This window comes from Schistocerca piceifrons, chromosome X (assembly GCF_021461385.2).
Source record: "Schistocerca piceifrons isolate TAMUIC-IGC-003096 chromosome X, iqSchPice1.1, whole genome shotgun sequence".
Taxonomy (NCBI): domain Eukaryota; kingdom Metazoa; phylum Arthropoda; class Insecta; order Orthoptera; family Acrididae; genus Schistocerca; species Schistocerca piceifrons.
In genome coordinates this window covers 170,137,330-170,164,933 of record NC_060149.1, presented here as the reverse complement: position 1 = coordinate 170,164,933, position 27,604 = coordinate 170,137,330, and the positions used below count along the sequence as shown (strand labels likewise).

Below are 27,604 nucleotides of genomic sequence, written 5' to 3'. Positions count from 1 at the left end.
TAATATGGAAGTCTTGCATAAGGCGCCAAAAGGACAATTATTGAACCCATTGGAAAGAATGGAACTTTACCTACATAGAAAACAGTGACTGGGATTACTGCTAAATTAACACAATGAGTTTTAACTTGAATGCTTATTTTGATGTATTGAGAAACCTGCTAGTTTGAGCAGTGTCATGTACCACAGCCGCTTCGCATGGGGTTGTGTGTATCTTGCGCTAGCTTTGAGGAGACAGCTTTTTTCTACAAGCTTCACCTCAGGAAAACAAAAACTTCTTAGACAAAAACCACGAGGCAGCGTCACTGAAATTTCACCTCGATTGTGTAATTGATTTTTGAGATTATGAATAAAATCTTTGTCTTGTTACTTATCCTACACTTAATGATTATATTTAATAGTTTTGTTGTGATGAAAGGTTTCAATTTATAGATGTTACTTTTAAACTTATTATTCTGAATTTTATACTATTTTGTGTTATTTACTTTGCCAGCTAGGAGCTCCACATTATTACGCTTTACACATTTTACGTGGATTTTAAATATGAGTTTTATTTCCACATATTGTAAATTAGTTCATGTTTTATTGTCACACACTCATTTTGCAATGTTAAGTAATTTTAATTAATGACCATGCATATTATAAATTAACAACTGAATTTATGATACTGGTTACTCACGTACCCTAGTATTAGTGTCCTCTACTGACCACAGTTACTGATATAAATACAGGATGCAACCGGGCCATTACTGGCACTAATTATGTACCCAGATATTGCTTCAGGTTGTTATACCACAGTTTTTCTATTTGTAACAGATCTGAAGATGGCAGCAGTGGCCAAAACTGGTGATGGTGCATTCTAAAATTCATGTGATCAAAACAAACCTTTATAAATAAAGTAATTATCACTTTATCAGGTTCTTGAATTCCTGTGCACATCATGCAGAGACTCTGGTGTTGATATGGTAGTGGCGTAACTTCAGTTTAGAACTTATACAATGATGAAATAAATTATTCAAGAACTGGTAATGAAATAAATAAATACAAGTATTAAAATGTAGATAACATTATGATATTTATATCATTTAAAATCAAAGATCATCCTGGGAAAAAATGGGATGTTCTAATTAATTCTTTCTTCATTTCCTTAAAGACTCTACCAATAAGAACTTATTTGAGTTAGTAACACTATCATTCAACTTAATTCCCACTGTAAAGTTCCCCACTAGGGTAGCTAATTGCTCACAAACAGCCATTGATAATATCTTTATGCAAAAGTCCTAACAAAATTATATTACAAAACCAATAGTCAATGGCCTCTCAGATCATGACATGCAGATCCTTCTGTTACATGTTAACACTGGACAGGATATAAAATCTGTTAAATCTGAGCTCAAGAGGGTAATCAATAAGCCAAAAATTGATTATTTTAGGACACTCCTCAGAGACATTCACTGGACTGATGTTTACAGTGCTCAGGGCATGAATGAAAAATATAGAACTTTTGCTAATAAAGTGCTTACCTTATTCGAACACTGTTTTCCCCAAAAACTTACCAAGGTTGGAGCTAAGTCTACAAAGAAGCTGTGGATTACTCAAGGAATAGGGGCATCTTGTAAAACAAAAAGAAAACTCTATCTGTCAATCCGAAACAGTTCCAATGTTGATGCTATAGCACATTGCAAGAAATACTGCAAAATATTAAAGACTGTAATATGGACATCAAAGCAAATATATTACAAGGAAAAGATAGTCATATCAGATAACAAAAAAAAAGACAATATGGGATATAGTGAAGGAGGAGACTGGTAGAACCAGACATGAGAAGGGACAAATAGCATTAAGAGTAATTGATACATTGGTGACAGATGTGTATAGTGTTGCAGAACTTTTTAACAAACATTTCATAACTGTTACTGAAAAGATGGGGTTGTCAGGTTCTGTACATGCTGCTATGGAATACCTCAGACCAGACATTTCAAGTAACTTCCATAGTATGAATTTGACCCTCGCTGCCCCAGCAGTACTAATATCCATCATAAAATCTTAAAAATCAAAAACATCTAGTGGGTATGATGAAATATCAACAAAGCTAATTAAAGAATGTGATTCTGAGTTAAGTAACATATTAAGCTATCTGTGTAACCAGTCGTTTATCAGTGGAATATTTCCTGAATGGTTAAAATATGCTGAAGTTAAGCCACTGTTTAAAAAGGGAGATAAAGAAATAGCATCAAATTTCCGTCCAATTTCACTTTTACCTGCATTCTCAAGAATTTTAGAAAAAGTAATGTACAATTGGCTTTATAACCATCTTATCTCAAATAACATACTGTCAAAGTCACAGTTCAGATTTCTAAAGGGTTCTGATATCTAGAAGGCTATCTACACTTACAGTGAAAATGTGCTTAATTCCTTAGATAAAAAATTGCAGGCAACTGGTATATTTTGTGATGTGTCAAAGGCATTTGACTGTGTAAATCACAATATCCTTTTAAGTAAATTAGAATATTATAGTGTAACAGGAAATGCTGCAAAATGGTTCAAATATTAGATCTCTGGCAGGAAACAAAGAGTGTTATTAGGAAAGAGACATGTATCAAGCTATCAGGCATCATCCAACTGGGAACTAATTACACGTGCGGTCCCACAGGGTTCCATATTAGGGCCCTTACTATTTCTTGTGTATATCAATGACCTTTCATCAGTAACGTTACCAGATGCCAAGTTCGTTTTGTTTGCCGATGATACGAACATTGCAATAAATAGCAAATCAAGTGTAGTCTTAGAAAGATCAGCTAATAAAATATTTGTGGACATTAATCACTGGTTCCTAGCCAGTTCTTTGTCACAAAACTTTGAAAAAACACACTACATGCAGTTCAGAACTTGTAAGGGGTGTCCCACGAGTATATGCCTAACATATGATGACAAACAGATAGAAGAAGTGGACAGTATTAAATTCTTGTGATTACAGCTTGATAATAAATTCAACTGGGAAAAGCACACCACAGAACTGCTGAAGCGTCTTAACAAATCTCTATTTGCAATGCGAATTGTGTCAGACATAGGGGATATAAAAATGAAGAAGCTGGCATACTATGCTTACTTTCACTCCATAACGTCATATGGGATTATTTTTTGGGGTAATTCATCAAGCCAAGCTAAAGTTTTCCGGGCACAAAAACGTGCAGTAAGAGTTATATGTGGTGTGAACTCAAGAACATCCTGCAGAAGCCTGTTTAGGGAACTAGGGATACTAACTACTGCTTCCCAATATATTTATTCTTTAATGAAGTTTGTCATTAAAAATATATCACTTTTTCAAACCAACAGTTCAATTCATGGAATCAATACTAGAAATAAGAATAATCTTCACAAGGATTTAAAGTCACTTAGCCTTGTACAGAAAGGTGTGCATTATTCAGGAGCACACATTTTCAGTAACTTGCCAGCAGCCATAAAGAGCTTAACAACCAATGAAATTCAATTTAAGAGAAGCCTAAAGGATTTATTGGTGGCCAACTCCTTCTACTCCATTGATGAATTTCTCAGTAGAACCAAGTGATTTGTGTGTGTATATATACAAGTAAAATATAACTTCTGCACAATTTCATTGCAGGAATGAGTTCAATGTAAATAAGTGTGTATATGTGTGTGTGTGTGTGTGTGTGTGTGTGTGTGTGTGTGTGTGTGTAAGTACAATCTAACTTCTGCACCATTTCAGTGCAGTAATGTGTTCATTGTAAATATTTTAGTAGTTGTATTACACGTTTATTACCTTATAAATAAATTTAAAAAAAAATTATTTTAATTTCAGTGCATTAGTATTTGTAAAATGATTCTTTCATATAGTGTTCATTAAAAAATGACGATCATTCCACTTGGGACCTGTGGAATGGTACATTAACTTATTTGTTTGAGTTGTAAATATTTGTCATGTATTGTTGTTTTTCTGACATGTTCTACATCCTGGAGTACCTCCTCACTACGGATCAATTGGAATGAAAGTAAATCTAATCTAATCTAATCCTTTACACAGATGTGCTACTTTCTCTTTTCTACTGTATCTGTCTTACAGATTTCTCTTTCTGGCCTTTGCTGGTTATTTTTTCTGTTCTTAACAGTGATTAGTCATGGTGTCCTAGTATGTGAAACTGCTCCTACATTTGAAAGGCTCAAATCCTCATCTTGCCATCCTGATATAGGTTTCCTACAGTTTATTTAAGTCACCTCATACAAAAGCAGGGATGGGACCCTTGTTAATCACTAGACCACAGAGAAGCAGTGTGATGAGCATTGGGCGGAGGATTATCATTGTTGCTGGATACTGGACCTTAAATCATGCGGAGGTCAATATAAGGAAATGAGATATGATGAACTTTTATTCATTGTGATGTTTTTCAAGAACAAGCTTGCTTCTCTGGAGGTGGGGTTGGGAACAAGCGTAATGTCATTGTCTGCATTTTGTAGATAGATGCCTGATAATTATCATTAAGATTCATTAAAAGTGGCAGTGTGGCTAACTTTTTAACAGAGCTGTACTATTTACAAACTTTCTGAGCACTAGACATGTAAGCTAGGCTTCTAAATATAAGATGTCATACTTAGCTTATGCATTGAACTGACACTGAAATTGCCAACTTTAGGAAACATGCGACTGATCCCAAATATTCTCTCATTCTAAGAGCTCCTCTACTTGGGGTATTCCACGTGGTAATGTGTTGTCACCCATGAAAATTAAGTCAGTGCCAAACTTATTCCTGAAAAGACACACATGGGAAATGAGTACAGTGTCACAATAATGCTGACCGGTGAGAGTATAGTGTTCGAAGATTTGGTGGTCAGTACGCCCACGCAACATTGTGCCTGCCCCCACCATAACACCTGGACCACCACAGTGATCATATTTGATAGTGTTGCTGTGAGCATTACGTACCTTCATACGGTGAGAGGTGGGAACAAGTCATGCACCCAGGAACATTGTCGAACATGATCGTTTTGCTGGTCCAGGTAGTTATGGTGTGGGGAGGTATAATGTTGGATGGGCATTCTGACCTCAAAGTCTTTGAACATGGTATGGTCACTGGTCAACATTACTGTGACTCTATATGTACATCCTTTGGGGTGCGTTGAGCCCTGACTTTATTTTTATGGATGACATTACGTGACCGCATCGAACTGCGCAGGTGGACGAGCTCTTGGCACGAGGGGATATTCATGAATAGACTGGCCCGTCTGTGCCCCCAACTTAAATTCCTATGAGCATGTGTGGGATGCAGTGTCATGTTTGTCATCTCATTTTGTACTTATTTAGCTTCTGTACTATTCTGTAGCAGGTCTTTCTATGTATAGTCCAAGTTCCAATGAGCTATGTTACCTGGCAGTGACACATCATGTGAAACTTACTTTCTTATTTAATATTGAAGAGAGGTGCTGACAGTACCAAGTGCATCAGACAATGGAATGTGCTGAGAATACATGCTACTCTATAGCACTTACTGCTAATACAATAAAAGAACTTTGCACCATTGTGCCACGCAAGCGTGGATGTCACCTTTAATACAGCAGTTCCTATGGAATACAGATTACAATCGCTATCAACCATACTGTCTCAATCTGCCAGGAAGATTCGTCCAAGTTCAAATTCTGCTGCAGATTAAAAAAAAAAAAAAAAAAAAAAAAAATCCTTGGGCCAATACTTACTTCTGGTTGTTTCATTTTCTATCAAATTGGCTCTCTTAAGGATAACATCTCTGCTTTATTATAGGAGAATCAATGTGTAGTTTGGAAAGTCAGAGATAGGTAAAAATGTCTTGTCTATTTGTATAGCTCAGTTGATGGAGTTTTGCCAGCAAGAGGGAGAGGTTTAGAATCAGGTTGTAGTCAGACATATACCTTTGTTCTATGCACAAGGTCCTTGACAATTAGTAGCAACAATAGTGTAAAATATAGTCTATTCCACAGAAAATCTGTATGTTTGTTAACTTATTTTCAGGATCCTTATGTGCAGACATTTTTGGCCATTGTGGAATGTCATTGTAAAATTCATCACCTCATGAGTCATGGTGAATTTTCTCCAGAGCATCCAGTGGAAGAAGTTGGAAGACTGCTAATGGCAGTTCTAATCAAGCATCTGGGCATCGAATGTCAAGTTATTGATCTTATAGAACAAGGTTGGAACTTGCTTTTCTTTCATCTTATTTGTAGCATGTCTGATGCATCTGATAACTGAAAATGTTAAGAAAGTAAAGAAAGTGTAAAATAAGGAGGAGAAAAAAGGGCTGTGAGGGGATCAGGAGAGAAGGAAGATAACCTGAACAAGTTGTCTCAGATACCATGGTAGAGAGGGCTGCTAAGATAAGAAACTAGTGGGATACAGTATACTGCTGTGATTTGTCCCTGTGGTAGAGTGGGGAGTAAGGATGGTATAAAAAAGTTTATTCAGAATTTAAAGTCAGACACTATCTTCATTTACTGTGCATATTTGCCTAATTCATTCATTGTTCTTTCATCCCTTTTGTAAATCTCATCAAGACTGAGAAACTTCAGAGAAGTGGAACAAGTGAAGATATACATTAATAAAAGGTTCTCAACTCATTGATACATAATCTGTATATTGTACTAACAAATCTGTCACCATATTGTTTAATACTATTTGTGTATGTACCACTTAAAAGTAACCTAGTAAATTTAGTAAATTAGCAGGAGAGTTGCTCTTACTTCATAAAACCAAAAATGAAATGCCCAGCTACTAAAACAATTTGGTCGTTGATATAAGAGCAAAATGGTTGAACTAAAAGACGGAAACTGATTTCTACCTGTTTGTCCACAAAAAACTGGCTTAGTTCCAAACATTTTGATTTTGAGGAAATACAAGAGGATGCTGTCTTGTTCTGGTTCCAACATCAGTTTGCAGAATTCTGTGAAGAGGGAGTTTGTCCTATGGTCAAGAGCTGTGAAAGATTCTTAACTATGAATGATAGAATGTATAAAGAGCTGTAGAGTTAAGATTCTTCTACAAATTTTTTAAAAAAATTATTCAAGTATTTTATTTATAGCATGATGGAGGCTATTTTGTGGCTGACCCTTATACATTTACTGTGCATGTGATCATTTTATTTGCTTCTGATAGTCCATTTTATTCATTCTCCATCTATTTATGTGATCAAGGTTTAGCAAGTTTTTATATTCTGAATTGTTCCATTCCTGTATTTCTTTGCGGATAAAAGACTATTGGAAATCTGTTATACCTTTATAAAACACAAATACTGTTGGTTGACAGTGGGCAGGTCATTTGTGAAGAGCAGTTAAAGGACTCAATTTTTTTTACATAGCTGCTGGTAATTCAGTCCCTGGTTCCAAATAAAAGCTTTTGTTGCTTTGCATGTATTTCCCTTGAGTGTTATTGAAAAGATAGAGCTCTTACTACACGTACAATCTTTGTATATGTAAACATATGATGCTTATAATGTCAGAGTTTTTCAATAATGTGGCAATGAATTTTGACAAAACATGTTAATGGCTCTTGTGACATAATTTTGTCTGCAGCTGTATTGTCTATGAAGTGTATGACAGCAGTATTGTAATGTTTAAACTCCCCTAGAAAATTAATTTGTCATGTTATACACACTTTTACTCCTTGTTGGGATTCATATGTATCTTTCGTTTGTATCTGTTAGATATTGTGGGTGGCAGTGTACCTGTTCGGATACCAAAGCAAATTACAGAAATGATACGAACTGTTCACCAGACGAAATGGAGTCTCATCAAGAGGAGGCAAGAACTGAATCGTTCCTACAAAGAAGTTTGCATTCCTGTCCTGGATAAATGCAGGTAAGAAAACAGTTTGCACTTTGTGTCTTCTTTCATTTCATTGTTCTAAATAAGTTACCAGGAGACTTAAATAAATCAAGTAAGTTCAAATGGATGTAGGTTGCAGCAGTTATGCTGAAATGATAAGTGTTGTACAGGATTTGCTAATGTGGAGAACTACATCAAACCAGTCTTCGGACTGAAGACCATAACAAGAACAAGCAAAAGGTGTGCACTACTGTCAAGGACATTCTACGAGATGAAAAGTGGGAAATAAATTACTGAATTTTGTTTGGCATAGTGGATACAATGTAAAAATTTCTAATATGGAATCTGTTACAAATACAAGATGGAGGAGGAGGGGCCACTTGATATTAATGTGAGAGCAGAATAGAAGATATCTGCTCAAGAAAAATTTAACCTTTAACCATAGGTCATTGATGCTCCATTGTGATGATTACCGGGCAACTCTTGCCTACTGAATAAGCTGTACTAGAAGTATCATAAGCTCATTTTTTCATTAAAGTAATAAGCTTCAGTACATAAACAGTAAGTGCTGAAATGCAGGTTTGTTAATAATGAAACCTTAAGGCCATTTGTTCATGTATGCTCAACAAATTGTTCTAACAAACATGTAAATAAATGAAAATAAGATAAGCAAATAAAAAAATATTCCCCCCTCACCCCCCCCCCCCCCCCCTCTCTCTCTCTCTCTCTCTCTCTCTCTCTCTCTCTCTCTCTATCTCTCTCTCTCACACTCTTAAAAATAATGTTTTACATAGAACTACAAGAAGATCAACATCCACTATTACTATCAAATTGGCACTGTTGAAGAATTTATTGCCATAACCTCCTGACAGTCAAATGTTATTTGCCTGTCAGAATGCAGTGCAACGCACCACAGTCCTGTAGGCTCAACATTCTTTGGGATATGTGAAATGTGTTTTATTCTTCTCAAAGGTACAGAATTTCAGAGCATATGTCTGATTTACAGGAGATATATCAAGGTTACTCGCTCATTTGAAATTTTGTGACACTTACAATATTACTTTGTGAGGAATTTATTTATTTAAAATTTGTCAAACTTACAATAATGACATTAACTATAAATCTCATAAATTTTTATTCCATTTTAGAGATCCAGCTCAAAGTATCACTTCATCCTTCATGAAATCTTCCGCAGAGTAGTAGCATATTTCAATTAGAAAATCACGTAACTTGATTTTTAAAATATTTATTTTCATATTCATTATGTCACACCCTTTTATTGTGTTGTAAGTTTTCATGGCTATAGAGTCTGAGCACACAATTTTAAGTGATGTGAGGTGAGCATGAAGTTTCCTTTATGTCTTGTGTTGTATGAGTGTTCAATTTTTTTAAATTTTTTGTTGTCTTATTTTTTAATAGATCAGCTCTGCTTTGTAGGAACAGAATCACCTTAAAGATGTATAAAGAGGGGACAGTTAATATTTTTAGGTCTTTAAATAATGCTTGACATGATGCCCTCAGCTGTGCAGTGTGTATGTTGTGAATGATTCTTTTTTGCAGTTTTAAAATTTGTGTAACATTTCCCGAGTTTCCCCAAAAATTTATGCCATATCTAATAACATATTCAAAGTAGCTATAGTATGCTATTTTCCTGGTGTCCATGTGAGTGACTGGCTAAAATTTCCATAGCAAATGCAAGGCTGTTAATGCTAGGTATTCTATATCTGTATTCCAACTCAGATTTCTGTCTAAGTTTATTCCTAGGAATCTGACTGAGTCAAGTTCTTCCATTTTTTGATTATTGTGAGTGATACAAATTTCTTCAGTTTTTGATTGTTTGGTTTTAAAACTCATCATGTGGGATTTTGAGATGTTTAGCCTTAAACCATTTAGACTGAAATATATTTCCAAGTTACTTAATGTATTCATGACACTCTGTAGTATATTGTCAGAATTTTCATTTGCAATTAGGGCAGAAGTGTCATCTGCAAACAAGATTAAATGAGTATTTATATTGAGAGGCAAGCCATTTACATAGAACAGGAATAAAACTGATCCTAGGACTGAGCCTTGAGGAACACCTTTTGACACAGTTTTCCACTCTGAGAAGTAATCTGCTCCATTTAATGTGATTATTACCCTTTGTTTCCTCTCCATGAGATATGACTCAAACCATTTCAAAGCAATGTCCCTTATTCTATACCTGTTGAGTTTGAAAAGCAGCATGGCATGGTTTACAGATTCAGTAACATTTTCTGTGTGTCTTTGCTGATTTTGTTGACCAAAATATTTCTGTACAATGAAAACTTCCTGTGTGTAGTTCCATTCATTAATATCATATGGAGATATATTCTGGGACAATTGTACACATAGAAAGTTTTCATTCTGCAGAAATATGCTACTGGGTGTACACCTGCAAACACTATGTAGGCAATTGTTTTTAATTTTTATTTTTTTTGTCTAGGCATAACAACAGGAGCATTGCAATACATTTATTTGTTTTGAAATTTGTTGTTAATTAATAATCATAATTTAAAAGTAATAATAGAATTCATAACAGTAGAGAAAAAAATGGTCTCCACTGTTTACCACTTAACCTTACCCTTGAAAATAGGCATCAAAGTATGCAGATATGGAAATATTTGATCTCTTCTTGATATTCAGTGAAAATAATTGTAAAAGCAAATTCAAATAATTTTTTGAAAAAATTATTCTGGTATTAGGCCACGTCGTTATGAAACATTAAAACAACAAAATGCCAATGTTTTGACAGAAATTGCAACTATCCTTGTCAGGGTGGGTAACTGCTGGATTCTGTGAAGTTCTTCCCCTATATACTGCCTGTTTTGGTTGTCAGTTGGCTACTGGCATTACATTCTGAGATGCCATTGGATAACTTGAAATAAAGATTGCTGTAAAGGGGTGGCTGTATGGTAAGCTATGACCTATGCTACTCTGGTAGGTTATTGGCAGGCAAAAGTGAAGCAGCAGCTTGTACCCGGGGTATTGTTTTCCTGCAGCAAGACATTAATGTCACATGGTAGTTCTCTTGTGGATGCTTGTTTATACTGTTGAGGTCAGGTCATGTGGAACTGCTGGGTGGTGCATGAACATGGCCTGAAGCACTGGGATAGCTGGCAGCCAGGCTGAAAGTAACTTACAGCCTCCCTGTTCTTGTTGTTAGGACATTTAATTACTTTAATAGCCCCTCTTAAATTCTGCTGCTGGATCCATGGCTGCTGTGAAAGCACATCAGGTTTTTGAAAATTAATAGAATGGCTGCAGGCCTGATGATGTTCAACTATACCTGATTTGCTGTGCTGCCCCAGATGTACTTAGCGTTCATGGCCCAACACACAAGTGTTAAATCTCTCTCCTGGTGGTTTCACCAATGTAGACTTCACCACATACACACCACAGTTTGTTACTACCTGCAGTGTGGAGAGCATCCTCAGAGTATTTCGTGAGTCTGAACAGATCTCAGGTCTTGTGACTGCTCTGGAATGTTGGTTGAACTCCTCCACAGTCCAGCTCCTTGCCAACATTGTTGCTGCCACCTCTCATATAAGGTAGCGAGCAACAGCAAGAGGTTCTTCTGTTCCTTTGCATCTCTTATCTTCACTGTAGCTCATTGTATGTTCTTGGTGCTGTATCCATTTGCATAAAATGTTGTCCGGAGCTCATTCAGTTTGTGTTGGAAGTTGTCAGCGTCACAAGTCCTGTCTGCTTGGGTTGTTAGCATATGTAGTACGGCGTTCTTTTGTGCTGCTTGATGGTGTAGCTCTGAATGTAGATATCTGTGTGCATTGGTTTCTGGTAGACTTTTTGTCCTGTTTTACCACTAAATGTTCTGGAGACGTCTACACCCAGAAATGGAATTGCTCTATTATTTTCTATTTCTTCAATGAACTATATGTTTTTGTGTAAGCTTTTGAGGATCTGATGGAAACTGCTTCCCAGTATGGTTGTATGATGAATGTGTTGTCTACATACATTAGCCAATAATGTGGGTGCAGTGGCATGGATCTCAGTGCTGTCTGTTCGAACGGTTCCATGAATACCTTAGCTGCTGCAGGTTCACTGAAGATACAACAGACGAAGGAACAGAAGAACGTCTTCCTGTTGCTCACATAACGTATGTAAGAGGTGTCAGGAACTGTGTAGGCAAGGTGCTATGCTGTGGAGCATTTAAACAAGTATTCCAAATCAGTTGCAACTTCCAAGATGTGCTCCTCCACACTGCAGCCATCTACAAGCTTTGATATAAATGCCTTGAAGTCTACATTGGTGAAACCAGGTGACTGATTAGCTCTCATGTGTCGGAGCCTGAATGCTACGTATATCTGGGGCAGCACAGCGAAAGAACTTGCCCCCCTTCTAACAACCATGTACCGCAAGTCTCTAGAGGAACGGAAGGTTCCAAATGATTGGAAAAGAGCACAGGTAGTCCCAGTCTTCAAGAAGGGTTGTCGAGCAGCTGCGAAAAACTATAGACCTATATCTCTGATGTCGATCTGTTGTAGAATTTTAGAACATGTTTTTTGCTCGCGTATCATGTCATTTTTGGAAACCCAGAATCTACTCTATGGGAACCAACATGGATTCCGGAAAAAGCGATCGTGTGAGACCCAACTCACTTTATTTGTTCATGAGACCCAGAAAATATTAGATACAGGCTCCCAGGTAGATGCCATTTTCCTTGACTTCTGGAAGGTGTTCGATACAGTTCCGCACCGTCACCTGATAAACAAAGTAAGAGCCCATGGAATATCAGACCAGCTGTGTGGCTGGATTGAAGAGTTTTTAGCAAACAGAACACAGCATGTTGTTCTCAATGGAGAGACATCTACAGACGTTAAAGTAACCTCTGGCGTGCCACAGGGGAGTGTTATGGGACCATTGCTTTTCACAATATATATAAATGACCTAGTAGATAGTGTCAGAAGTTCCATGCGGCTTTTCGTGGATGATGCTGTAGTATACAGAGAAGTTGCAGCATTAGAAAATTGTAGCGAAATGCAGGAAGATCTGCAGCGGATAGGCACTTGGTGCAGGGAGTGGCAACTGACCCCTAACATAGACAAATGTAATGTATTGCGAATACGTAGAAAGAAGGACCCTTTATTGTATGATTATATGATAGCGGAACAAACACTGGTAGCAGTTACTTGTCTAAAATATCTGGGAGTATGCGTACGGAACGATTTGAAGTGGAATGATCGTATAAAATTAATTGTTGGTAAGGCGGGTACCAGGTTGAGATTCATTGGGAGAGTCCTTAGAAAATGTAGTCCATCAACAAAGGAGGTGGCTTACAAAAGACTCGTTCGACCTATACTTGAGTATTGCTCATCAGTGTGGGATCCGTACCAGGTCGGGTTGACGGAGGAGATAGAGAAGATCCAAAGAAGAGCGGCACGTTTCGTCACAGGGTTATTTGGTAAGCGTGATAGCGTTACGGAGATGTTTAGCAAACTCAAGTGGCAGACTCTGCAAGAGAGGCGCTTTGCATCACGGTGTAGCTTGCTTGCCGGGTTTTGAGAGGGTGCGTTTCTGGATAAGGTATCGAATATATTGCTTCCCCCTACTTATACCTCCCGAGGAGATCACGAATGTAAAATTAGAGAGATTCGAGCGCGCACGGAGGCTTTCCGACAGTCGTTCTTCCTGCGAACCATACGCGACTGGAACAGAAAAGGGAGGTAATGACAGTGGCACGTAAAGTGCCCTCTGCCACACACCGTTGGGTGGCTTGCGGAGTATGAATGTAGATGTAGATCAGCTATAGCTAAAAACCACCAGCATTGTGGCCATTCTATTAATTTTCAAAAATGTCACGTGTTTGCATAACAGTCATGAATGCAGCAGCAGAAATTAATTCATTTCAACAGTATAAAGAAGCAACCACAAGCAAACTACTATGCAGGATTGACGTCTTGCTGCAGGAAAACCCACCCCTGGGTACAAGCTGTTGCTTCTCTGTTGTCTACAAACAACCTGCCAAAGTGGCACTGGCAATTGCCTACCATACAACCACCACTTGACAGCAGTCTTTATTTCAAATTGTCCAATGGCATCCCAAAATGTGATGTTAGTAGCCACCTGACAACCAAAACAGTCAGTATATAGGGGACCTTCACCAGAATCTAGCAGTTAGCCACCTTCAAGGTGACCACTGCAAACTCACTCAAAATGTTGGCATTTTAGTTGTTTTAAAGTTTCATAATGGTGCAGCCTAATACCCAAAATGATTTCACCCAAATTGGCACTGGCTGCAGAAGCCTGTAACCTGAAATCATTTTTGCTTGACAACTTCTCATACACCACAAATGAGTTTGTAAATAGATAGAGTTACCTCATTTAAAAATTGACGAATGTTAAAGTGAAAGGTAGTTAATAAATGGACAGCATGTTTCCAAGACTGTACCTGATGCCTGCCACTGAGTGTTGCCAGAGACTGCCACCATTTCAAAATTCTGTCAGTATAAAGTCACAATACCTTCACCACTGTAGCTAGTATTTAATAGCCAAAAATGCCATTCAGCTCAGAAAAAATGTACAAATCGTTTTTAACAGTGTCACCTTCCACTGGATCATAAATGAACGAATCACCACTAAGGTAGAGAGTGTATTTTAACGTTTACTTTGAAGATTAATAACTGTCACAGGAAAAAATATCACATCTTCAATCAAGGTGCCTTTTAATGACATGCTTTGCATGGCAGAGAGTTATACATGAAAAATCTGATTAATATTCAAAACTCAACCACATATTTGATATAATTGTAATTAGAGATAAGTAATTGATTTTAGAGTAAACTGACAAAAAGACACAATAGGAAACTGTAGAGTGCCTGAGTGATTAGTAATCTTAAACATTGCCTGTCAGTCAAGAAACTGAATGATGCACATTTCTTAGAATTAGTGAGATTTTAAACCATAGTAAGAACTAGTTAAGTTAAGGACATGTGGTCTTCACCAGTGGAAAGATCAGAAAAAGTACTTTTGAAATGAATAGGCTAATGCTTGGTTTTAATGATTTCTTTTACATTAATTTAAGTATAGTAACTTACAATAAGAGAAATTTAATAAAAGATTGCTAAAGTCAAACAAGAAATGCAAACCATACCATGTTTTCTGTCGGTGGATGTGGCTTTGAAAGCAGTACAGTGTGGTACCAGTAATTTCAGTATAGGTTATAGGATGTTTTATCATCATTTTTTGTGTATTTGGGCAGTAAAACTCTGAGTGGGGGTGGGGGTATATAGGGAGTGGGGAAGCTGAATGATAGACAGTGTCTGATCCAGGTATTATCTGAGAGGGATTCACGTGCTGTATGAGTCAGAAAGTTAGAGAGAGATTCTGAGTGATTAGTATGTCACAATGTTGAGTAAAACTAAGTGTGTAGCTGCACGAGACCGTGAATTATTCGTGTGGCATATCGAGATTGACTTAGTAGAATTTTCATGCAGTGGTACCAACCTTAAGCACTTTAGAATGAACAGTAAGGACTCTGAAGTTTACTTGTTAGTTGGTATAGTCTTAGCTTAGTTTACAGTGCTAATATCTACAAAATTATTTGGAAAATAATCTGAAAGGTAGCCTCACTTTTGTGCTATCTTATATTGCACTAGATACTTGTGTGTCTGATCTGTGCAGTAGACTGCCAGTATTTATTGTCAAATTCTGTTGATTAAATGGAACATAAAAAAATTATTGTGTGTCATCTAGCATTATTGATTACCCACTTCCTATTTTTTAATAATAACAGGTGTTAGAAGCACAGCCTTTGAACATGATTGGAACAGAGTGTGACTGTTTGTTGTTGCTTCAGATTATATTAGATTAATTATTCATTCCATAGACCCACAAAAGAGGGGATCCTCCTAAGTGTGGAACATGTCAGATAAACACATTACAAAAATCTAATTCGAAAAACTTGAGTTTCATTAATTTTAATGATCCTCAGTCAATAAACAGTAAAATTATATAGATTAATTAAAATTAAACTTCTAATATTTACAGGTTTAATACTTACATCTGCTTTCATTAAATCCATCATTCACACAGTAGCTAGTGACTTGGATATTACAATTCAGTGTTGTCAAAACTTAAAGTAAATTATTCATTTCAACGATCCTCAGTTAAGAACAGTCGCCGGCCGAAGTGGCCATGCGGTTCTAGGCGCTGCAGTCTGGAACCGCGAGATCGCTACGCTCGCAGGTTCGAATCCTGCCTCGGGCATGTATGTGTGTGATGTCCTTAGGTTAGTTAGGTTTAAGTAGTTCTAAGTTCTAGGGGACTAATGACCTTATAAGTTGAGTCTCACAGTGCTCAGAGCCATTTGAACCAAAGAACAGTCAAATTATGTACAAGATTTAAAATTAAACTTCCACTATTTACAGACTTAAGACATATATCTGCTTTCCATACGTCCATCATTCACACAGTAGGTAGTTATTTCAATAGACAGCAAAGAGCCAAACAATTTAGCAGTCACACACCATTTCTGTTCCAGCAGCCTTGGCACTGAAAAAAACCTTACGGACAATAGGTTGCAGCACGCTGGGTTCTGAGAGCCTGTGCTCCATCTCTAATGACTTCATTGTCAGAAGGACGTTAAACACTGATGTCCTCCTCTTCCGCCGGGTTCTGCAACTGTTCACGTCTAGTCAAAAAACATGCCAAAACGAGGCGGCAGCAGCAGAAATGTTACAGCTGCATCAGCCTGTGCCTATGACCTCTTTGGCTGTCTAATTACCATGGCTAAGTTCTGGGTGTTTCACTATGACATGAAAAAAGTAACAGCGCAGGCAGTGGTAACATTCAGTTACCCACTGCTGTTCCAATTTTGGATGACAGTACCTCTGGGTCTGGCTGATATTGCTGAACCCATTTAAAATTCAGTGCAGTATGTTGCAACATCTAGGGAATTGATCATCCTCCCTTCTGTTAATAAAATATATCAGATGGATCTACTTCATCTCATGTGAAGGGAACCAATTCTGTAGCTCCTCCTAAAATCACAAAAAGCCCAAAAACTCATCGTACTCACTAAAACATCATGTTTACTAACTGTGTATTAAAGAAAGTAGAGCAAGTGGGGTAAACAGCTTCTCTCGTTGGAGTCATAGGAAAAAAAAAAACCCAACCTCTTTAGCACTTTTTAGTGTAGCCTCATTAAGTATGGTCCATTCGCAACAAACTGAATATGCTTGGGAGCAGCTGTACAAAAGACATTTCATAGCTGTATTTTATTTTGCATTAAAGCCATACCCTGGAGACAAGATATTCTCAGACAGCTCCATTAGCGCAATTTTTGTTGCTGCTCCTTATATTTGTGTGGTCCTTTCTAGCCCAGCATTTTTTAAGTATAGGCTTAGTGAAGTTCTTTCTGGCTGATTTAATCAGATTAGTGTCTCTTCAGAAAAGAGTTTTTAAATGCAATCTACTTTGTCAATAGCTCCAGTAGTATAGTATCCACTTGAACCTAGGCCTTGATTCTTTGAATGCCACTTACTGTCTCAGACATTAAATAAATACTTTCTTACCCAATTATGTAGACAGAAAATTTTTCAGGACATTTCAGCAGTTGTTTGTACACCTGTGACCACAATTGTTAGTGTGATATCATAATTACTTATCCACAGTCACATCGTGAAGATCCCGAGAAGTGTCATATATGATTATTGCTAACATGTCTAACATATTTCCATCATAACTGTGATTTTGATACACCTACTCCTAAATACCATTTGGAGAACTATTTTAGAACATTGTAAATAAATGTTGTTGTCACCATAAAGTCTGAAACTTTGTTCCAAGTATGCAACTTGTATTGTAACAATTTGAAGTTTGTGTTAATGTATCATAATATTTTACAGTTGCATTTATTGGGAATGGATGGATAGTCACATGGATTGAAAAGCCTTCATGCGCACCGTAGAACCAGCCAATGATATGGCTTGTGACTTATGATTCCATTGCTTCCCTGAGTCATAGTGAAATGATTATCTCTTTTGAAGTTCTCATTTACTTCTATGGATATAGCGATAGAAGATGCTATTAGTTGTACTTTGCTCTTGGTAGTCAGTCTTGCACTGGTAATTTCACACACAAACTCAGTTTGCTCTACAACAGAGCTAAAATCCTTGTTATCACACTGGATAAACTACCTCCATTTCTGATCAACCTGTCATTTCAGTCCCTACAATTGGTTCCAGTTAATATATGGCTGTAGCCTAAACCAATTATTGAGTATTATGTGATCCAGAAATTCAACTATTTTAGATTGTTGTGCTTTGCTGTGTATAACTTGATACTTCATACTGTTACTGCAAATTTCTATTTGCCAGGAGCATTTGTATTTGAAGTTTGTGTGAATGTGTTTGAATTCTGTACAGCTGTCTTTGTTTGAAATGGATTAACAGTCATGTAAATTATAAAGACTTCATGCACTTTCTAGAGCCAGCCAATAATGCAGCTTTCGAGATATGGTGTCCAATGCTGCTCTGAACATTCAGTTCAGTGCCACAGATGTTGAAACTCCCATCATAGGTTTTTGAAGTCTCTTATTCCACAATCTGTCTGTCAGTATTTCCCTTTTTAAGCATTTTCTTTAGTAGCATTCTTTTTCATTTTTTTTAGATTTTTGCTGCACGAAGTACGAGCTGCCAACAGCTATGAAGTAACTAGTCTGTATAATCTTCAGCATTTATACACTGTACCAAGATGGAAGAAAATGGTAAAAAGAATTATTTCTGACCTTAGGAGAAATAAACACATGCCAAGTGCGAAACCGGAAGATATTTTGAATGCAAGTATACAGGTAGGTAATGGCATTTTTAGTGTTTTCTTTCTGGATCATAAAATGGATTTTAGATTTTTGTCCACTTTTAATTTTGTGTTACATTGTGTTACATGAAAATTTAATATAGTATTTATTAATGGTGTACTTGTATAAGAAAACTGAGAATGTTTAGGTGTAATTAATTAACTTTATAATGGCACATTACTGGAACATGTAAATTAAATTGATTTGAAAATAAGTAATTTTTGTATTACTGATCAATTAAACAGTTTAATTTAAGTAAAAATTGGTTCCCATAATTTGAATTAGTTATATATTGATGATGTTAGTCGGAAGTGCAAAGTGAAACTTGAGCATGCCAGTAGTTAAAGTAAGTAGTGACACGGAGAAGGTAGCAAATTATTTACAAATTATGTAGTCATTTAATTTGAAATTAAACTCCTCTACTGTCATTTAATTTGAATGAAACTTCTCTGAAAATGATGACTATAAAAACAGCACAATGCCAGGAATGACAATGCCTTTAAGTTTGCTTGTCCAACACTGTATGTTAGGTAGTGTCCAACATATGTAGCTTTACTGGCCTGAAATTACTCCTTTGAAGTCTCTGAGAATTTTCGTCTTTGATCATCCTCCTGCTATTAAAGAAATATATAAAAAATTGTTAAATAAAGTACACAAAATGGCAGCTTTTGATTTTCAATCTCTTCATGTTTATTGACACAGTGGGTAAGTGATCAGAAATTTTTGTTGCAGCATTGCGCACCCCTTTTTGTGCTAAAGACAAGCTTGATATGGAGTAATGAATCATATTTTTCCTTCTGTTGTTGTAATTATGTGCCTCATTGTTCCTTTTGAACTGTAGTGGATTATTTACAACAAACTTCATGAGGCAATAAATATTCTGTGAAGCATTAGTCAGAATGCCCAACTCCTTAAGCAAATGTCTACAAAATGACTGTGAGTGAGCTGCTCATATCATTCTTACAGCGTATTTTTGCTCAGTGAAGACGTTCTTTCTTAAATTTATGTTACCCCAGAACATTATGCCATATGACATGACTGAATAAATATGAAAAATATATCAACTTACTGATTTGTCTTTGTCTTTGTCTTTGTCCAAGATTGGCAGTGATTCTAAGCACAAGTGTGACTGAAAGTTGTTTTAGGAGCTCCAAAATGTGTTGTTATCAATTTAAATTCTCATCAATATGGATCCCTAAGAATTTTGAACTTTCCACCCTATTTATTATTTCCTCACCATGGGTTATAATTAACATTAGTGTGGTACCTCTAGATGTGCGGAACTAAATAAGTTGTGTCTTTTTTAAAATTGAGCGTGAAACCATTCGCAGAAAACCTTTCAGTTATACTTTTAAATGCTTAGACTGAGTACAATACTAGTGTCATCTGCAAAGAGACCTAATTCAGCTTATTGTGTACTAGACGGAAGATCATTTATGTAAATGAGGAACTGTAGTGGACCTGAGATTGAACATTAGGGAACTGCATACATGATTTCTCACCAGTGAGAATTATGTCCCTATACTATATTGCTTGAATTACTAAGCAATACTTTCTGCATTCTTTTAGATAGGTATGACATTATCCATTGATTGGGTATGCTATGAATCCCATAAAATGGCAATTTATCTAGGAGAATATGTGATCCACACACCAGCCAGCACTATTTTATTATTTAATGCTCATGAGTGGACATGTAAATGGGCATTCTCAGTAGAGCAACCCATCTGAAACCCAAACTATGATTTATTATAAGGATACTATTATTACTAAGGTGAGATACTCTTCTAGAATACATCATCTTCACAAAAATTTTGGAGAATGATGTCAGCAGTGAAACAGGTTGGAAGGTATTGACATCTCTCTTACTGCCTTTCTTAAAGAGAGGTTTAACAATGGCGTATTTCGGTCTAAGTCTGCAGGCTTTTGTGGCCATTGCCATTAAAGTTAAAATCTTCTGGGTTATGTTTCTTCAAAATTGTTTGACGTTTCGACCCCTCTGCTGGGATCTTCCTCAGGATCTTTCGGTGTCCACTACTGCTAGAACACTGTCAGAGATGAGTGTCGCGTCCACTTATAAAGGGGGAGTTTTCTGGCGTTCGTGCTGGAGAAGTGATAGTATTGGTTAAAATTCATATGGCTACCATTGGTAGGCCATAGTCATTGGCTAATATTCCCGCTCTGGTGCAGAAGAAGGGTCGTTTGTAGCTCATTTCCTGTGGATACCATTGGTGGTCCATCGTCATTGGATAGAAAGGCACTATTCCACACTTATGCTGGAGAAGGGTTATTGGTTGAAATGCTTGCTACCGCTATTGGTTGGTCATCATCAGTGGCTGGATTCGAAATGGACAGAGCAAGAGAGGGGGAATGTTTGCCAAAAATATTAATGTCCGCCGAGGTGACTTGCTGCACGTTGTTTATGCCGCTCACACACCGCGGTTGCATATTTACTTCCTTGATAGCGGGAAACCATGATGCCAGAAGCCTATAGCCATCCTCTCTATTGAAATTAGATGCATTCTTAGAAATTTCAACTGCTTCTCAGACCATTCTTCTATAAATGTTTGTTTCTTTAGCCAGTACACGTATGTTATTAAAATCGATGTCAGAGCCACAGTTCTCGTGATGTTCCACTATTGCCGATTTGGCACTTTGTTTTAGCCACATGTGCTGTTCATGTTCCTTAATGCGTTTTTTAAGAGTTGTTCCCATTTCGCCTATATACACTTTGCCGCAGCCACATGACACTTGATAGATGCCTGCATTGTGGAGGTAATCGGGTGCATACGTTTTCCATCAGAAAAAGTCTTTTATTTTGTTTTGACTAAAGAAAGATGTCTGAATACCATTTTTCTTTAAAATTCTGTTTAAGCGGTCAGTGACCCCAGAAACGATGGTAACCTGACGGAGTGAGAGGGCGGTTCCTCATCATTCTTATTAGCGGTATAAATATTCCACCTAAAAGCCCTGCCGATTGAATAAGTATCATACCCATTTGCCTTCAATGTCCTCTTTAAAAAATTCAACTCTGATTCCAAGTTGTCGTCATCACTGATACGGAAGGCACGTGAAGACAGTGTGTCGAGTACTGCGTGCTTCTGGGCTGGGTGGTGGTGCAAAGTGGTATCTAAATACCTGTTTGTGTTAGTCGGCTTTCTGTACTTCTGTGACCTAGAGTGTTATCAGATCTTCTGTATACCAACACATCTAGGAATGGGGACCAACCTCACTCTCAACCTCCAAGGTGAATTTGATTTTGGGGTGAATTCCATTTAAGAAATTGTGGAACGCAGGAAGTTGTTCTTCGCCGTGTGGCCATATAACAAATGTATCGTCCACATAGCGGGGCCAGCAAGAAGACTTCAAAGGAGCACTACTTAACGCTTGTTGCTCAAAATGTTCCATAAAAACGTCAGCTGCAACTGGCTAAATGGGTGAGCCCATAGCAAGGCTGTAAGCCTGTTCATAGAATTCACCATTGTATTTAACATAGGTCGAACGAAGACACAATTCAATTAAGTCACAAACATCTGGAGCAACATTCTCTCTTATGATCTCCATTGTATCTGATGCTGGGACGTTAGTAAATATGATGTCATATCGAAGCTAACAAGAATGTCACCTGCAGATATCCTCAGTGTGTATATAATTTCTAAAAAATGTTTCGAATCTTTTATAAAAGTATTTGTTTTACCAACTAGATGTCTCAGTTTGACAGATAAATGACATACTAAAAAATAAGTCTGTGAGTTAATCCCACTGACTATAGGCCTCAAAGGAACCGATTCTTTATGTATTTTCGGTAGTCCGTCCATTCTGGGTGAGACAGGTATTCGAGGTGTTAGATTCTTTGTAATAGAGCTGTCCAGTCTGGAGTCTGCTATCAGGTTTTTCACTTTCCGAACAATTCTGTTCGTCAGATCGCTTTTTAACTTGTGATACACAGGATCATCTAGTAGTTGTTCCATCTTCCTGTGATAATCTACAGCGTCCAAAACAACAGTAGCATACCCCTTATCTGATTTTGTTACAACGATGCTTTCGTTTCATTTCCTCAGCCGATATGTTGCTTTTCAGAGGTTCCGATTTCCGTAGAACTCTCGACACATCTTGTCTAACTTCTTCAGCCTGCACCTTCAGAAGACGAAACAAGGATGCTTCGACGGCACTTACAATTTCTTCAACAGATATTCTCTTCGGTGTGGTTGCGAAATTCAGACCTTTGCCCAGAACTGAAACAGCTGCTTCATTGAGTACTTCTGATGAGAGATTCACCACTACTCGCTTTGGATCCACGTGTAATTCTGTCTGCATTATCCCAGTCCTGTGGTGAGAGAGTTGCCGCCAGTGGAAACTGCACATCAATTAAAACGGAGCTAACATAATTCAAGTCTCTGCATATTTGCTGGATTCTTTCACAGAGAAGTGCTTCGCTGGCCCTTTGGTAGATTCTCCTGGCTTTCACTGTCTGCACATGGTGGCTAATTCTGGAGAATGTGGGAATAACATCCTTATCACAGCACCGGGATAGAAAGGCCAAATCGCATAGTAATTTACCTCTTCCTCTGCAAAGGTTCTCCAGTCTTCTGAAGGTCGTATAAACCTCTTGCCAATACAAGCGTTTTATGTAAGTCTGCAGGCTTTTGTGGCCATTGTCATTTAAATTAAAATCTTCTGGGTTATGTTTCTTCAAAAATGTTCGACGTTTTGACCCCTCTGCTGGGATCTTCCTCAGGATCTTTTGGTGTCCACTACTGCTACAACACTGTCAGAGACGAGTGTCGCGTCCACCTATAAAGGGGGAGTTTTCTGGTGTTCGTGCTGGAGAAGTGATAGTATTGGTCAAAATTCATATGGCTACCATTGGTAGGCCATAGTCATTGGCTAATATTTCTGCTCTGATGCAGAAGAAGGGGCGTTGGTAGCTCATTTCCTGTGGATACCATTGGTGGTCCATCGCCATTGGATAGAAAGGCACTATTCCAAACATATGTTGGAGAAGGGTTATTGGTTGAAATGCCTGCTACTGCTATTGGTTGGTCGTCATCAGTGGCTAGATTTGAAACAGACAGAGCAAGAGAGGGGGAATGTTTACCCAAAATATTATTATCCGCCATGGTGACTTGCCGCACGTTGTTTATGCCGCTCACACACCGCGGCCGCATATTTACTTCCTTGATGGCAAGAAGCCACGATGCCGGAAGCCTATAGCCATCCTCTCTATTGAAATTAGATGCATTCTTAGAAATTTCAACCGCTTCTCGGACCTTTCTTCCATAAATGTTTCTAAAATTCTCGGATATTTTGGTAGCAGCTCATAGGTTTTGTACATACCTCTTAAAGGAATTGTATGGTAGGTCTGTCACTATCAGGGTTAGTTTATTATACAGCTTTCTGCCAGTGTATTTGAAACTATTTTGGGATCTACTTAATGTAGTATATTCTAAGCCTGTGTTACTTCTATTGCTTGTTCCACATTTGTGGATAGCACAAGTCTCTTTCTGTTCTTTTATTTTAAGGAGACGGACTTTAATATAAAGCGAAGGCACAGCTAATATTTCTAATTCTTTGGTATGTGAAAGGAATGACAATCTGCTTTGAATGGCTATAGTTGTTCTCACTGCCTCTTTATGCCACATAAACACTTTTCCTGCAACAGAATAGTTGCCCCCATACGATATTTCTGTAAGTTTACACTTAATTTATGGAGATATAAGTATGTTGCTTCAGTTTTATTTTTATTTAGTATTAGTTCATTTTTTGTAGCCACTGTGTACGCACATCACCTATACTCTGTGTTTTCCCATATCACTACATCTACATGTACATGCCCATTAAGTCACCATATAGTGTGTGGCAGAGGGTTCCCTATACCATTATTGGTCATTTCCTTTCCTGTTCCACTCTCAAATGGAGTGAGTGAAAAATGACTGACTGTATAGCTCCGTACAAGCCCTAGTTTCTCTTATCTTTGTGGTCCTTACATGAAACGTGTAATGGTGGCAGTAGAATCATTCTTCAGTTAGCTCCAGATACTGGTTCTGTAAATTTTCTCAATAGTGTTTCTCAAAAAGAGCATCGCCTTGCTTCCAGGGTTTTGCATTTGAGTTCCTGAAGCATCTCCATAATACTTAAATGTTGTTCAAACCTACTGGTAACAAACTGAACTCTGAATTTTTTCAGTGTCTTCCTTCAAACCAATCTGTTGTGTCTCTCAAACACTCAAGCAGTACTACCCACTAGTGTCCTATATGTTGTGTCCTTTACAGATGAACTACACTTCCCTAAAATTCTCCCAGTGAACCAAAATTGACCATTTGCCTTCCCTACTACAATTCTTACATACTCGTTTCATTTCATACTGCTTTGCAACATCATGCCTAGCTATTTAATTGATGTAACTGTGTCAAGCAGCATACTGCTATTGCTGGTTCACAAAAGACGTGTTTGTTTTTCCTACTCATCCCCATTAACTTAGATTTAGAGCTAGCTGCCATTCATTACACTAACTATAAATTTTGTCTAAGTCTAATCAATGATGACAGTTTCATGTACACCACAGCATCATCACCAAACAGCTGCAGTTTTCTGTACACCCTGTCTACCAGATCATCTGTGTATATAGAAAATAATAGTGGCCCTATCACACGACACTGGGACACTCCTGACAATTCCATTGGCTCTGATGAACATCTGCTGTTGAGGCCAACATGTTGGGTTCTGTTACTTAAGAAGTTTTTGAGCCATTCACATTTCTGAGAACCTATTCCTTACACTCGTATCTTTTTTAACAGTCTGCATTGGAGCACCAAGTCAAATGCTTTCCGGAAATCTAGGAATACAGAATCTGCCTGTTGCTCTTCATCCATAGTTTGCAGGATACTATGTGAGAAAAAGGGCAAGCTGAGTTTCGCATGAGCAGTGCCTTCTAAAATCATACTGATTCACAGACAGAAGCTTTTAAGTCTGTGTACAATGATCAAATGGTAGTATGTTTATATGCTTCTCATGCATGAACGTTTTCTTAAATGTGAAATTTAGAACTTTGGCATTCTTTTTGCTATCTTCTTCTGCCAGACCAACTGGATAAAAGCCTTTGATCTGCGTAGTGATTTTACATAGTAGAGAAATTTTTCAGGTTCTTAGCAAGATCCTTTGCTAAGGTATGACTGTGGAGTTATTTTATGCATTACACTTTGATCTTTCTACAGCTGCACAAATTTCTACTAACTTTTGCCTATCATCATTTGTGTGTTCTCTTTTGAACTGAGACAACAATAGCCGTTGCTTCCTCATCATTTTCCGAATTTTGTTTTTAAACCACTTACTCAGCACATACTTCTCCAGAGCATGATTTACATTCCATTTAAACTGTGCCATAATTCTTCTGTGTCTGTAATACTGGGACTAAATGATTTCAATACATTGTCTAAGTGGGATGCTAACAACTGCTTACCTGTTATTTCTAGTAGAGATATTAAAATATTTAATTATGAGGGTTATGTCATCAGCATATATTACTGTCTTGTAGGGTGAAGAACTAGACAGATCATTCATGTTTATAAGAAAAAGAAAAGGGTCCAGGACAGAACCTTGTGACACTTCTGTAGTAATTATTTGCAGTGACAATTTGTTTCCTGTCTAAGAGATACAGTGTGATTCATTATCCTTGAGTCCATATTTTTCAGATTTAGATATCAGGATATGCTATAAATGTTAAATGCCTTGCTTAGATCAAGGAGCATAGCGCAGGCAAAAGAATGAATTTCAAAACATTCCAGAATGTCTGCAACTACTTGGTTGAGAAGTAGCACTTCCGGTCTCTTAAACTGACATATGGCTGAGAGAGCAGTCTGCTGACCACTTCTCCTCCCTATCCACATCCTGTGATGCCTGTGGGCTGACGATGACATGGAAGCTGATCGGTACTGTTGATCTTCATGGCCTATTCAGGCAGAGTTTAGTTTTATAAGTGTCTTCAGTATGTGAGCCACCTGATTTAGGTATAGTTCAGTGTACAATGTGGCCTTTGGCCTGAGTCAGAGTTCACTATTAATTATGATACTTTCTGTATAATGGCAGCACATTAGTCTACATGAGAGCTGGTGACGTAATGGAGGGTGTCTGATGTATAAAATGTTTGGTATTATTTAGAGTCATGGATATGGATGTGGAAGAGAGGAGTGTGTCAAGATTATGTAAAATTTGATGGTGGATACCAAGTAATTTTCTCAGGTATGCTAACAATATGTCCAGAATACTAATGCTTTTAATCCTGTTGTTATGATTTGCATATGTGAATGAAAATTTCTCAGTTATTTGAAAAAGAAAGCCTGAATGTATATTACAGAAATGACAGAGACTTGACAAATTTTGTGCTCAAATGTCACAATAGGTCTGTATTGGAATGAAAGCTGCTAACATATTGAAAGTTGGAAAAATGTGCAAATGAGTTCTTGGTTGAGAAAAGAAACTCTTACATTAAATTCTGATATAACATAATTGTTCATTGGATGAATTTGTGCATTAGGACACAATTAAAATTGACAAACTCAAGTGGCATACAGGGTGGCACACGAAATGTGCTACCATTTTGTTTTTGAATATAAACTTTATTGTCAATACAATCTGAAAGGAACATATACTACAATGAAGAGCCGTCCATGGAGATTTGTTATAACTCAGCATATGCTCAATATGTCCACCATTTCGTTTCCTAACTTCCTTCAAACGAACACTGACGTTAGAGATTACCCTATGGCACATGTCTTCCGTAATTTCACTGCAAGCTTGAAGAATGAGTCCTCTGAGCTCCATCAAATCACGTGGACGTTTCGGGAAATTTTTTTCTTTTAGGTACCCCCAAAGAGAAAAGTCACATGGATTGAGGCCTGGACTATTGGGGGGCCAATTTTGTCCGTCATTGAAGTGACCTGGAAACCTGAGTGAAATGATCTGCATCTCGAA

At 37.5% G+C, this 27,604-nt stretch overlaps 1 protein-coding gene across 1 annotated transcript in view; it reads left to right on the top strand.

Moving 5' to 3' along the window:
• Positions 1-27,604, top strand: part of LOC124723043 (E3 ubiquitin-protein ligase HERC2) — an 819,840-nt gene that overhangs the window by 264,757 nt on the left and 527,479 nt on the right. Inside the window, exons 27-29 of the mRNA XM_047248222.1 lie at positions 5,996-6,173; positions 7,680-7,833; positions 18,448-18,628. Coding sequence (XP_047104178.1) covers positions 5,996-6,173; positions 7,680-7,833; positions 18,448-18,628 — 513 coding nt within the window. The remainder of the gene's footprint in view (positions 1-5,995; positions 6,174-7,679; positions 7,834-18,447; positions 18,629-27,604) is intronic.